Genomic DNA, 14,911 nt, shown 5'->3' with positions numbered 1-14,911 from the left:
GTGTGCCTTAGACGGCAGCAATTTAGGGCAGTCTGAATGTTGGAGAAACAAAGGTTCAGATCCACAATTCAGTGTCTCGGGGCCAAATGCCTCTTCCATGGATTTGATGTTCCATTTTAATGAAGCCATAAATTATTAATAATTACAATTTATTAATGAATTCTGGTTTGATTGTTTTACTCTTTGAAGAAGTTTTGGGCTCATAAATAATGTTTTCAGGCAGTAAATAAGACGTTGGGAATGGGACATGAATTTTGCTTGCTGATGGAAATGTGGGAACTAATGGAAGGTACCGGTATTATTAATCTGGGTGATGGCTGCAATACCAGAACAATCCCCCCCTCCCCCATGCTCATGTTATAACGGTCTGCTGGCTTCATTCTGGGTTCAGAATGTGATGGGTTCTTATTATAATGGGGGGGGGACTAAAATGGTTACATACATGTCACATGTATGTTGTGCTGCTCTGCTGCATGCTGAGACTGTAACCGATAAAAGTAAATATCCCGTATCTATCAATGTATGTTACTGTGACTTGTATCATTCTCTTCTCTATATGGTGCTCTGTATTGCTGTCTGCCCTCTGTACTGCACCCAGTGCCACACTTTGTCTCTTTGCCCATTCTGCCATGTCCCATGTCTCTGTCCTCTGTGTGGCATTGTGTATTCTGCATCCTCTGTGTGGCATCATCTGTTGCTGTGTCTTCTGCGTACCGTGCCCCGTGTCGCTCTGCGTACCGCGTCGCTAGTGTCCCTTGCTCCCTGCGCTGCGTCGCCCTCTCTGCCACCCCTGCGCTGCGTCGCCCTCTCTGCCACCCCTGCGCTGCGTCGCCCTCTCTGCCACCCCTGCGCTGCGTCGCCCTCTCTGCCACCCCTGCGCTGCGTCGCCCTCTCTGCCACCCCTGCGCTGCGTCGCCCTCTCTGCCACCCCTGCGCTGCGTCGCCCTCTCTGCCACCCCTGCGCTGCGTCGCCCTCTCTGCCACCCCTGCGCTGCGTCGCCCTCTCTGCCACCCCTGCGCTGCGTCGCCCTCTCTGCCACCCCTGCGCTGCGTCGCCCTCTCTGCCACCCCTGCGCTGCGTCGCCCTCTCTGCCACCCCTGCGCTGCGTCGCCCTCTCTGCCACCCCTGCGCTGCGTCGCCCTCTCTGCCACCCCTGCGCTGCGTCGCCCTCTCTGCCACCCCTGCGCTGCGTCGCCCTCTCTGCCACCCCTGCGCTGCGTCGCCCTCTCTGCCACCCCTGCGCTGCGTCGCCCTCTCTGCCACCCCTGCGCTGCGTCGCCCTCTCTGCCACCCCGGCGCTGCGTCGCCCTCTCTGCCACCCCGGCGCTGCGTCGCCCTCTCTGCCACCCCGGCGCTGCGTCGCCCTCTCTGCCGCGTCGCCCTCTCTGCCGCGTCGCCCTCTGCCACCCCGGCGCCGCGTCGCCCTCTGCCACCCCGGCGCCGCGTCGCCCTCTGCCACCCCGGCGCCGCGTCCCCCTCTGCCACCCCGGCGCCGCGTCCCCCTCTCTGCCGCCGCATCGCCCTCTCTGCCACCCCGGCGCGTCGCCCTCTCTGCCGCCGCGTCGCCCTCTCTGCCGCCGCGCCGCCCTCTCTGCCGCCCCGGCGCCGCCCTCTCTGCCGCCCCGGCGCCGCCCTCTCTGCCGCCCCGGCGCCGCGTCGCCCTCTCCGGCGCCGCGTCGCCCTCTCCGGCGCCGCGTCGCCCTCTCCGCCACCCCTGCGCCGCCCCCTCCGGCCCCTGGCCCTTTCTTACTCTCTTCACTCCATGCTGCGCTCTCACCTTTTGTCCTCTGTGGGCTGTTCCATCTTGCTTTCTGTCCTCTTTGCGCCCTCCCGTGTCTCTTTGCCCCCTGTGTGGCACTCTGCTTCTCTCTCTGCCCTTTGTGCAGCACTCCTGTGTTGCTCTCTTTGCTGAGTTGCATTGGACCATTTATGTTTGTTATGGTAACACTTTTTTCTATCATTTTCAGGCAGCAATAAACTTTGTGAGTCACAGTGACAGCCGACAGGTGAGTGTCAATCATTACTCAGCAAAGAAAAGGTGATACAGTTCTTGCTATGTGCCTCTCTGATTGGACACACCATGCAGCCAATCCTGGCTGAAAGGGGTTCTTTTTAGGATTGGCGGGCACATCACTGCTTGCCATGCTCATTCATACATCCAATGGTGTGGACATCATTAGTATCACTTCTGAAATGCAAATTGATTTTGTTCCCCAGATTGTTGAATCTGTGTATCTGAGTCCTGGTTTACCTCTCTGCTCCAATATTCTAATACTTCAGTGTCACCTCTTCCTATCAGGCCTCCTCTCCCACCCCCAGTGATGGGCTTCCCTCTCACGTCAGACAAGTCTACAAAGCCTTTGCTGCGGTTCCCTCCACACACCCGTCCTCCGAGCAACAGGTAAGTCTAATCTGTGGGCCCTCAGCTTCTGGAACACCAACAGGCAGCGTCCGATTGGTTTGGATCATGACCTCTGCTGACAGTAGGGGATTTTAGAAGGCTCCCCCTTTCATTCAGGAATATGTTTTGGCAACCACAGCGGTATGAACCCCTCTATAGTTGATGGTTTAACCACTTAAGGACCGCCTCATGTACATATACGTCAGCAGAATGGCACAGGCAGGCACATCAACGTATATATACGTCCTCTGCTTGACGTGGGTCCGATCGGGACCCCCCCCCCCGGTACATGCGGCGGTCCCCGTGGCTTCAGGTGCGATCCGGGACGACGGCGCGGCTATTCGTTTATAGCCGCTCCGTCGCGATCGCTCCCCGGAGCTGAAGAACGGGGAGAGCCGTATGTAAACACGGCTTCCCCGTGCTTCACTGTGGCGGCGCATCGATCGAGTGATCCCTTTTTTTAGGGAGACTCGATCGATGTTGTCGGTCCTACAGCCACACCCCCCTACACTTGTAAACACACACTAGGTCAACCCTAAATGTTACAGCGCCCCCTGTGTTTAACTCCCAAACTGCAACTGTCATTTTCACAATAAACAATGCAATTTAAATGCATTTTTTGCTGTGAAAATGACAATGGTCCCAAAAATGTGTCAAAATTGTCCGAAGTGTCCGCCATAATGTCGCAGTCACGAAACAAATCGCTGATCGCCGCCATTAGTAGTAAAATAAAATTATCCCCTATTTTGTAAACGCTATAAATTTTGCGCAAACCAACCGATAAACGCTTATTGCGATTTTTTTTTTTACCAAAAATAGGTAGAAGAATACGTATCGGCCTAAACTGAGGAAAAAAAATGTATATATGTTTTTGGTGGATATTTATTATAGTAAAAAGTAAAAAATATTGCATTTTTTTCAAAATTGTCGCTCTATTTTTGTTTATAGCGCAAAAAAATAAAAACCGCCGAGGTGATCAAATACCACCAAAAGAAAGCTCTATTTGTGGGGAAAAAAGGACGCCAATTTTGTTTGGGAGCCACATCGCACACGACCGCGCAATTGTCTGTTAAAGCGACGCAGTCCCGAACTGTAAAAACACCTTGGGTCTTTAGGCAGCATATTGGTCCGGGGCTTAAGTGGTTAAAGCTGAATTTCAGGAACTCCCTCACTTTGTAAATAATGATGGTAAACTTTTTGAGTTAAGTCGAACGAGGTGGATGACATCTCTTGGACTTATCTCAATTTTTTTATAGCTGACAAGTTTATTGCTCTGCTGGAGAGATGCTCCAGGATCTGAGAGAAGCACACAGAGCAGCTATGCCCACCCTTTCCTCCTGCTGCCCATTCAGAGAAGCCTTTGTATTTTGTGAACGTGTGCCCAGAATACAAAGGCTTCTGTGATTGGACAGAAGGAGGGGAGGGATGGGCATAGCAGCTGCAGTGACTCTACTGTTGAATATGCAGGGATTAGAAGGATCAGCATCGGGGAAATACAGGGATAGCTGTGATCTAATAGAAATGGAATATAAAACTGTCAGATGTAAAGAACCAAGATAAGTCCAAGAGATGTCATGCACCCCATTGGACTTCACTCACAGTGTGCCCTTTTTACAAAGGTGGTGAATGCCTGGAATTCAGCTTTAACTACTTGCCGACCAGCTGCCGCCGCTCTACGGCGGCAGGTCGGCTACCCTGCGCAAGAGCCACCGCTCGTCCCTGACTCCCGTGCGTGTGCCCGGCGGGCGCGATCGCTGCCGGGCACCCGCGATCGCTCGTTAGAGCGAGGACCGGGAGCTGTGTGTGTAAACACACAGCTCCTGGTCCTGTCAGGGGAGAAATGCCTGACCGTCTATTCATACAATGTATGAACAGCGATCAGTCATTTCCCCTAGTGAGGCCACCCCCCCACAATAAGAACACACCCAGGGACAGTGGTCTAGTGAGTAGCACTTTCGCCTAGCAGCAAAAGGGTCGCTGGTTCGAATCCCGACTACGACACCATCTGCCTGGAGTTTGCATGTTCTCCCTGTGCCTGCGTGGGTTTCCTCCGGGTACTCCGGTTTCCTCCCACACTCCAAAGACATTGGAAAAATTAGATCTTGTCCAAATTGGCCCAGTATATATATGTATCTGTGTGTATGACTATGTGTCCCAAGCGTGTCACAATCCTACAGGGTAAAATGACCGCACCAGCCAAGCAGACACTGGCTGGAAAAAGTGCCCAGAGGCGATTCAGTTCGCATGAGTAGCGCTATACAAGTCTTTCATTCATTCATTCATTCATTCATTCATTCAGAGACATACTTAACCCCTTCCCCGCCAGTGGCAATTTTTATAGTAATCCAATGCATTTTTATAGCACTGATCGCTATAAAAATGCCAATGGTCCCAAAAATGTGTCCGAATGTGTCGCTATAAAAATGCCAATGGTCCCAAAAATGTGTCCGAAGTGTCCGCCATAATGTCGCAGTACCGGAAAAAAAAAACGCTGATCGCCGCCATTACTAGTAAAAACAAAAAAGCCCCCCCAATTCTGGCCCTCTAACCCTCTGGACGGCTGAGACACTCGTGGACAGAGAGGGATCTCAGGTAAGTGTTAGGGGGGCTGCTGCACACAGAAGGCTTCTTAGCTTAACCACTTAAGGACCGCCGCACGACGATATAATGTCACGGCTGGGCACAAGGGCGTACATGTACGTTCCTTTTAAGAACCCAGCTGTGGGTCGCGAGCGCACTCTCGACCCGGGCCGAAGCTCTGTGACTGCGCTCACGGACCCGATCGCTGCCTGTGTCCCCAGATCGGGTCACAGGAGCTGAAGAACGGGGAGAGGAGTGTAAACAAACCTTCCCCGTTCTTCTCTGTGGCTTGTCACTGATCGTCTGTTCCCTGTCGTAGGGAACGACGATCAGTGACGTCACACGTCCAGCCACGCCCCCCTACAGTAAGAAACGCACAATAGGACACACTTAACCCCTTTAACGCCCCCTAGTGGTTGACCCCTTCACTGCCATTGTCATTTTCGCAGTAATAAGTGCATTTTTAGAGCACTGATCGCTGTGAAAATCCCCTATTTTGTAAACGCTATACATTTTGCTCAAACCAATCGATAAACACTTATTGCGATTATTTTTTTTTTTTTTACCAAAAATATGTAGAAGAATACGTATCGGCCTAAACTGAGGAAAAAATATGTTTTTTTTTATATGTTTTTTGAGGATATTTATTATAGCAAAAGGTAAAAAATATTGATTTTTTTTTTCAAAATTGTCGCTCTATTTTTGTTTATAGCGCAAAAAATAAAAACCGCAGAGGTGATCAAATACCACCAAAAGAAATCTCTATTTGTGGGAAAAAAAGGACGCCAATTTTGTTTGGGAGCCACGACCGCGCAATTGTCAGTTAAAGCGACGCAGTGCCGAATCGCAAAAAGGGGCCAGGTCCTTTTTAACCTGCATAATGGTCTGGGGCTTAAGTGGTTAATGCGTAGAATTCACCAAGATAAAAAAAAACTTCTGCCTTTACAACCCCTTTATCCCTGTAGTAAAATGTTTTTTTTTTTTTTTTAATCCTGCAAGGTAAAGCCATAATGTTGTAGTACGGTTCACATACTAGCACATTATGTGAAACTTTCCTTAAAAAAAAATAAGCCCTCCAGCAGCGCGCTGTCAACGCTGAAGACGCTTCTATCGTCACCCAGTCTTCCTTCCGGGTTTGTGGACTCTGTCTGTGTGACTGGCCGGCGCCACGATGACGTGACCTTGCGCATGTGCACGGGAGCCATCATTCACAGCACGTTATGCCGTTCCTTGCAGGCGCTCTCGAGTCCTGCATTTGCGTCCATAGAATGCCGGACTTGGCATAGGATGCATTAACCACTTAAGGAATGCCTCCTGCAGATATACGTCCTCTTTAAGTGCCCAGCCGTGGGTCGCGGGTGCGCCCGCGACCCGGTCCGAAGCTCCGTGGCCACGGGACCCGATCGCCGCTGGAGTCCCGCGATCGGTCCCAGGAGCTGAAGAACGGGGAGAGCTGTGTGTAAACACAGCTTCCCCGTTCTTCACTGTGGCAGTGTCATTGATCGTCTGTTCCCGAATATAGGGAAACGCGATCAATGACGTCACACGTCCAGCCCCGCCCCCCTACAGTTAGAAACACAGATGAGGTCACACTTAACCCCTTCAGCGCCCCCTAGTGGTTAAATTCCAAACTGCAATTCTCATTTTCACAGTAAACAATGCATTTTTAATGCATTTGTTTGCTGTGAAAATGACAATGGTCCCAAAAATGTGTCAAAATTGTCCGATGTGTCCGCCATAATGTCGCAGTCATGAAAAAAATCGCTGATCGCCGCCATTAGTAGTAAAAAAAAATAATAAAAATGCAATAAAACTATCCCCTATTTTGTAAACGCTATAAATTTTGCGCAAACCAACCCGATAAACGCTTACTGCGATTTTTTTTTTTACCAAAAATAGGTAGAAGAATACGTATCGGCCTAAACTGAGGAAAACAAATGTTTTTATATATATTTGGGGCATATTTATTATAGCAAAAAGTAAAAAAATATTTCATTTTTTTCCAAATTGTCGCTCTATTTTTGTTTATAGCGCAAAAAATAAAAACCGCAGAGGTGATCAAATACCACCAAAAGAAAGCTCTATTTGTGGGGAAAAAAGGACGCCAATTTTGTTTGGGAGCCACTTCGCACGACCGCGCAATTGTCAGTTAAATCGACGCAGTCCCGAATCGCAGAAACTGGCCAGGTCCTTTACCTGCCTAAAGGAAAGGTCCGGGTCTTAAGTGGTTAAGGTGAAAAAACGGAGGGTTTACAAAATGCATCAAAAACACAACTCTTGCATTTTTGGTGAGGGTCAGTTGAAGTCTATTACACAAATCTGTGTGGGGGGGGGGGGGGGGGAGGAGTCCCTGACCCTTTCCCTTTCCAAAAAATGCACTGGCTCAAAGCAGATGTGAAATGGATCCGTAGGAAACCATGCTAAATGGACTGTAGTGCATTTCTTCAAAACGCACAAAAAACCAAGGGTGACTGTTCTGGGTTTTACACTTGGCATTTTGTCATTCCAGTTTCGTTTTTTTGTTTTTTAGGAGCCAACGACCCCCCTGACACCCGATCGACCATGTGTAACCCCTGAGGTGAGTGTTGCCTGTTTTTCATTTTCCCTACAGGTGTGTTTTTAAAATACATATGTCTGTGTTTGTCTTTATACTCTGTTTTGTCTACAAGTGACCTTAACCAGTTGCTGGCCACCGTATATAGATGTACATCATGTCAGCAAGTGGTTATACCGGGCTTGATGTCTTTTTTTTTTTTTTTTTTTTTTTATTGCTTTTTTGTGTAAAAAATTAAAACCAAAAAAAAAAGTTTTAGGTATCTTTTAGTAAATAAGTAAATTTTCTTCTTTACTGATGTGCGCCGAGGAAGCTGCACTGGTGAGCACTGACGGACTCTGTTTGGTGTCATTGATGGGGCTTTACTGTAATCAGTGCCCTGATTACCTGTCCTGATCTCTCCTGCGAGGAGATGCCACTGATCGGTGCTCCTCGCCACACACTGTTACTGTGAGCCGAGGAGAGTCGATAAGCGGCAATTACGCATTTACATGTGACCGGCTGTGATTGGACACAGCCAATCACATGGTTAAAGAGTTGTGTCATCGGCTCTTTACAGAGATGGGGGTCGCACCGTGTCCTAGGAACATATGGCGGCATCCCAGAATGAGAGCCGCACCGCTCCTCCGTTACCTGACGGTGGGCGGGCGGCAAGTAGTTAAAGTCAGTATTTTTGCTGGAAAATTACTTGGAACCCCAAAACATTATGTATTTCCTGAAAGCTGAGGCCCTGGAAAATAAAAAGAGTAGGTTACATTTTTTTTTTAAGTCAGATGATATCTACGCAGGAGGCAGGTACTCCATAAAAACATCTATTAGACCCCCCCATTTTCTCCCCAGTCCTCCAAAGCAGCTAATCCAGTGCAGAATGTGTTTTGATTAGCAACTTCCCTGGCTAGAATGGCCAGAGAATAACCGCTCTGAAACTGGAAGTGATAAAAACCATCTTCGCTTCTGGGTTCATTATTTAACCACTTAAGCCCCAGACCAATATGCTGCCTAAAGACCCAAGGTGTTTTTACAGTTCGGGACTGCGTCGCTTTAACAGACAATTGCGCGGTCGTGCGACGTGGCTCCCAAACAAAATTGGCGTCCTTTTTTCCCCACAAATAGAGCTTTCTTTTGGTGGTATTTGATCACCTCTGCGGTTTTTATTGTTTGCGCTATAAACAAAAATAAAGCGACAATTTTGAAAAAAATTCAATATTTTTTACTTTTTGCTATAATAAATATCCCCCAAAAACATATATAACATTTTTTATTCCTCAGTTTAGGCCGATACGTATTCTTCTACCTATTTTTGGTAAAAAAAATCGCAATAAGCGTTTATCGATTGGTTTGCGCAAAATTTATAGCGTTTACAAAATAGGGGATAGTTTTATTGCATTTTTTTTTTTTTTTTTTTTTTTTTTTTTTTACTACTAATGGCGGCGATCAGCGATTTTTTTTTCGTGACTGCAACATTTTGGCGGACACTTTGGACAATTTTGACACATTTTTGGGACCATTGTCATTTTCACAGCAAAAAATGCATTTAAATTGCATTGTTTATTATGAAAATGACAGTTGCAGTTTGGGAGTTAACCACAGGGGGTCCTGTAGGATTTAGTGTACCCTTAGTGTGTGTTTACAACTGTAGGGGGGTGTGGCTGTAGGAATGACATCATCGATCGAGTCTCCCCTATAAAGGGATCACTCGATCGATGCAGCGCCATAGTGAAGCACGGGGAAGCCGTGTTTACATACGGCTCTCCCCGTTCTTCAGCTCCGGGGAGCGATCGCGACGGAGCGGCTATAAACAAATAGCCGCGCCGTCGTCCTGGATCGCTTCCCGAGGGAACCCGACCGCCGCATGTAGCGGGGGGGGTGGTCCTGATCGGACCCACGTCTAGGCAGGCACGTACAGGTACGTTGATGTGCCTGTCCGTGCCATTCTGCCGACGTATATCTACATGAGGCGGTCGGGAAGTGGTTAACCACTTGCCCACCGGGCTTGTTTTTCAGATTCGGTGTTTACGAGACTAAAACAGTTTTTTTTTGCTAGAAAATTACTTAAAACCCCCAAACAATATATATATTTTTTTCTAACACCCTAGAGAATAAAATTGCAGTCATTGCAATACTTTTTGTCACACCGTATTTGCGCAGCGGTCTTACAAGCGCACTTTTTTGGGAAAAAAAACACTTTTTTGAATTAAAAAATAAGACAATAAATTTTGCCCAATTTTTTTATATATTGTGAAAAAAATTCAGAAGAACAGTTCATAGAATAAAGTGCGTGTGGAAAAAAAACTATGATATCCAATTCATCCCGGTGTTTCCGCCCTACGCTGTGCGCTATTTGTTTCCCCCAGCCTCTCGCCTCGTACAGAGACACCTACAGGTCAAGTCAGGCCTCTAAGCAATTCCACAGCAATCGATTGATATGCAGAGGTATCCAAGACAACATCGGCTTAATGTTCTATTATTTGGATTGGGGGAAAAGGAAAAAAGGTTAAGGGAACGTTTTTTTGTTTCATCTGTAACCAAAAAAAAGACTATTCAGTAAAAACAAAAAAAAAAGCAAGTAGCTGTTGGGAGAAACCATCACCTGTCCCACCAATGCCAGGTCCCCTAAAGCACCTTTATTTCCCAGTAGCTTGTAACAAGGTAGTTGCCATCGGTTGGGTGTTATCTTGTAATATGCGTCATGAGAAGACATGCGGTCAGCATTTGCAATAACTTTTTGTTTCAGGGTTTGGACAGTCCGGAGCAGCGATCGTTCCGGGAGAGACAGAAATACTTTGAAATGGACATGAAGCAGCAGCAGGAGAACCGTATTCCCAAACGGGTGTCGCTAGTCGGGGAGGATGACCTGAGGAAAATGAAGGAAGAGGAAGGTGAGAGGAGGGCGTGATTTTTAATTTTTTGTTTTCTGAAACTGGATGGTGTAAAAAATTATCTGCAAACAAACATTGAGCGGTTCTTCTCTTTGTATCCATTAATAAGCTATAAGACCCCTTTCACACTGGGACGGTGTCGGACGGGTAAAGCGCCGCTAGTTTTAGCGGCGCTTTACTGCTGTTATAGCGGCGCTTTACTGCTGTTATAGCGGCGCTTTACTGCTGTTATAGCGGCGCTTTACTGCTGTTATAGCGGCGCTTTACTGCTGTTATAGCGGCGCTTTACTGCTGTTATAGCGGCGCTTTACTGCTGTTATAGCGGCGCTTTAATGCTGTTATAGCGGCGCTTTACTGCTGTTATAGCGGCGCTTTACTGCTGTTATAGCGGCGCTTTACTGCTGTTATAGCGGCGCTTTACTGCTGTTATAGCGGCGCTTTACTGCTGTTATAGCGGCGCTTTACTGCTGTTATAGCGGAGCTTTAATGCTGTTATAGCGGCGCTTTAATGCTGTTATAGCGGCGCTTTAATGCTGTTATAGCGGCGCTTTAAAGCTGTTATAGCGGCGCTTTAAAGCTGTTATAGCGGCGCTTTACCGCTGTTATAGCGGCGCTTTACCGCTGTTATAGCGGCGCTTTACCGCTGTTATAGCGGCGCTTTACCGCTGTTATAGCGGCGCTTTACCGCTGTTATAGCGGCGCTTTACCGCTGTTATAGCGGCGCTTTACCGCTGTTATAGCGGCGCTTTACCGCTGTTGTTATAGAGGCACTTTTTGACTGCTAGCGGGGTGCTTTTAACCCCCGCTATCGGCCAAAGAAAGGGTTAAAAGTGTCCATGTTGCGGCACTTCAACAGCATTGCTCATTCATTTAAAACACTTTTTTGGAGCAGTGTATACACCGCTCCCGCACCGACCCAAAGATGCTGCTTGCAGGATTTTTTTATTTTTTGCCCCGTCCTGCAAGCGCACGGCTTGAGAGGCGATTTTACAGGCGCTATTTTTAGAGCTAAAACGCATGAAAAGCACCTCTGTGTGAAAGGGGTCTTAATGTTTTTTTCTGTTTTTATATTAATTTTATTGACTTTGCTGTTTTATCCTTCACCTTCCTCGCTTTCTGTCTCCTCTCTCAGCCCGGAAGATCCAGATGAAGCGAGAGCAGCTCCTGCGGGAGGAGGAGGAGGGCTACTCTGGAAACTCCAGTCCCCGGCCCGCCGCTCCCAGCACCCCAACCAGCGTCTTCATCGAAGGGGTGGAGTACAAGATTGAGCGTTTAGATGGGGGAAGCCTGTCCTCGCTGACCGGGTGAGACATGGATACCATGAAACATTTAGTGATTTCAGGGAGACCTGGCAAAATCACTGTAAGGTTCCCAGTGGTGCTGGAGTGAGAATGATAACAATATTACGTATGTTTTTGCTGTTTTGCCATGAATGTACAAGTAAACTACAAAAAAGCACTTTGGTGTACATTATTGGTAAAAGATGAAAAACATACACAGTACAGTACTATACAATATGTGCACATTTCCCCATATTTTCTCTTTAACCACTTAAGCCCCGGACCAATATGCTGCCTAAAGACCCAAGGGTTTTTTACAGTTCGGGACTGCGTCGCTTTAACAGACAATTGCGCGGTCGTGCGACGTGGCTCCCAAACAAAATTGGCGTCCTTTTTTCCCCACAAATAGAGCTTTCTTTTGGTGGTATTTGATCACCTCTGCGGTTTTTATTTTTTGCGCTATAAACAAAAATAGAGCGACAATTTTGAAAAAAATGCAATATTTTTTACTTTTTGCTATAATAAATATTCCTTTAAAAAACATATATAAAAAAAATAATTTCCTCAGTTTAGGCCGATACGTATTCTTCTACATATTTTTGGTAAAAAAAATCGCAATAATCGTTTATCGGTTGGTTTGCGCAAAATTTATAGCGTTTACAAAATAGGGAATAGTTTTATTGCATTTTTTTTTTTTTTTTACTACTAATGGCGGCGATCAGCGATTTTTTTTCGTGACTGCGACATTATGGCGGACAATTTTGACACATTTTTGGGACCATTGTCATTTTCACAGCAAAAAATGCATTTAAATTGCATTCTTTATTGTGAAAATGACAGTTGCAGTTTGGGAGTTAAACACAGGGGGCGCTGTAACATTTAGTGTTCACTTAGTGTGTGTTTACTACTGTAGGGGGGTGTGGCTGTAGGACTGACGTCATCGATCGAGTCTCCCTATAAAAGGGATCACTCGATCGATGCGCCGCCACAGTAAAGAATGGGGAAGCCGTGTTTACATACGACTCTCCCCGTTCTTCAGCTCCGGGGAGCGATCGCGAGGGGGCGCCTAGAAACGAATAGCCGCGCCCTTGTCCCGGATTGCTCCTGAAGCCACGGGAACCGCCGCATGTACCGGGGGGGGTCCCGATCGGACCCCCGACCCACGTCTAGGCAGGGATGTACAGGTACGCCAATGTGCCTCTCCGTGCCATTCTGCCGACGTAAATGTACATGCGGCGGTCCGGAAGTGGTTAAAAACACAACAAGTACAGAAAAATACAGGTTGAGTTGCCAGAAATCCAGTGAGATCTGAACTTCCTGTAACAAACACTACATCTGCTACACTCAAAGCCCGAGTCTGCCTAAGTTCACATTACAGGACACCTCACTTTTATATTTATTTTTGTTTTATTACAGACTTGGCATACACTATATTGCCAAAAGTATGGGGATACCTCCCTTCAGTCCCCAGTCCCTCTCTCTCTCTCTCTCAAAAGTGAGACGACATGGGTCGTTTTAGATAGCTGGACACAAGCACGTACAGGTATATTGCCCTTTAAGTGCCCAGCCGCGAGTCGCGCACTCGCGACCCGGTCTGAAGCTCCGGGGCTGCAGGACCTGCGGACCCGATCGCCGCCGGTGTCCAGACATCGGGTCACGGGGAGAGGTAGAGTGTAAACAAACCTTCCCCGTTCTTCTCTGTGGCTTGTCACTGATCGTCTGTTCCCTGTCATAGGGAACGACGATCAGTGACGTCACACGTCCAGCCACGCCCCCCTACAGTAAGGAACACACAATAGGACACGCTTAACCCCTTTAGCGCCCCCTAGTGGTTAACCCCTACACTGCCATTGTCATTTTCACAGTAATCGGTGCATATTTATAGCACTGAACGCTGTACAAATTACAATGGTTCCAAAAATTTGTAAAAAGTGTCCGATGTGTGCGCCATAATGTTGCAGTCACGGAAAAAATCGCTGATCGCCGCCATTACTAGTAAAAAAAAAAAAAATTATAAAAATGCCATAAAACTATCCCCTATTTTGTAAATGCTATAACTTTTGCGGAAAAAAAAGTCGATAAACGCTTATTTCGATATTTTTTTACGAAAAATAGGTAAAGGAATACGTATCAGCCTAAACTGAGGGGAAAAACGTTGTTTTATACATTATTTGGGGGATATTTATTATAGCAAAAAGTTAAAAACATTACATTTTTTTCAAAATTGTCGCTCTATGTAGTTTATAGCGAAAAAAATAAAAAACGCAGAGGTGATCAAATACCACCAAAAGAAAACTCTATTTGTGGAAAAAAAAGGACGCCAATTTTGTTTGGTAGCCACGTAACGGCGACGCAGTGCCGAATCGCTAAAAGGGGCCTGGTCCTTTACCTGCATAATGGTCCGGGGTCTTAAGTGGTTAATGACACACAGATCTGTTGTCATTAGAAATTACTTTGTGATATTTTGGGGTTCATTTATTAAAACTGGAGAGTGCAAAATCTGGTGCAGCCTGTGCATGGTAGTCAATCTGTCTCTAAAGCCTCGTACACACGATCGTATTTTCCGACGGGAATTGTGTGATGACAGGCTGTTGGTGGAAAATCTGACCGTTTTGTACGCTCCACCAGACAATTGTTGGATTTTCCGCAGACAAATGTTTGATGGCAGGCTTTAAAATTTTCCATGAGCAACAGTCTGTTGTCGGATTTTCCGATCGTGTGTACACGAGTCCAAAGTACAAACACGCATGCTCGGAATCTATGCTCATCAAACATGACATTATCAAAGGGTGGCGCTTAAGAGCTGAAATTTCACGTAATACGTCACTACGTTCGGTTTGTGTGCCGTTTGTATGCAGGACAAGTTTTTGGCCATCGCCCTTCAGAAAAAAGTCAGAGGCTTTGTCTTCGGAAAATCCGATCGTGTGTACGAGGCTTTACTTTAACTTGTTTAATTAAAGTGGAGGTTCCATCAAAAAAACTATTTTGCTTTAAAATGTAGCTTACGACTAAAAAAGAAAAAAAAAACTTTTTTTTTTTTTTTTTTACTCATCTGAAAATGCCTGTTGCTATGCGGTCCCACGAAATCTGCCTTTGAAACCACCTAGGATTCTGAAATCATCTCCCTCTAATGCTCCTGGGAAATGTGTGTCATCATTTCCCAGGATGTAGTGCGTTATCCAATTATCACTCCCCATCCAAGACTTCCAGGAAGTA

At 46.9% G+C, this 14,911-nt stretch overlaps 1 protein-coding gene across 18 annotated transcripts in view; it reads left to right on the top strand.

Annotated features, from left to right (window-relative positions):
• The window catches only part of SCRIB (scribble planar cell polarity protein), a 265,308-nt gene that overhangs the window by 212,379 nt on the left and 38,018 nt on the right, over nucleotides 1-14,911 (top strand). For all 18 annotated transcript variants that reach the window (XM_040355076.1, XM_040355064.1, XM_040355062.1 and 15 more), the window contains 5 exons: nucleotides 1,969-2,007; nucleotides 2,301-2,402; nucleotides 7,513-7,560; nucleotides 10,271-10,415; nucleotides 11,548-11,719. In XM_040355076.1, the coding sequence (XP_040211010.1) occupies nucleotides 1,969-2,007; nucleotides 2,301-2,402; nucleotides 7,513-7,560; nucleotides 10,271-10,415; nucleotides 11,548-11,719 (506 nt within the window). The remainder of the gene's footprint in view (nucleotides 1-1,968; nucleotides 2,008-2,300; nucleotides 2,403-7,512; nucleotides 7,561-10,270; nucleotides 10,416-11,547; nucleotides 11,720-14,911) is intronic.

This window comes from Rana temporaria, chromosome 5 (genome assembly GCF_905171775.1).
Source record: "Rana temporaria chromosome 5, aRanTem1.1, whole genome shotgun sequence".
NCBI lineage: Eukaryota > Metazoa > Chordata > Amphibia > Anura > Ranidae > Rana > Rana temporaria.
The sequence above is the reverse complement of the archived record's forward strand: the minus strand, read 5'-3'. Positions and strand labels throughout refer to the sequence as shown.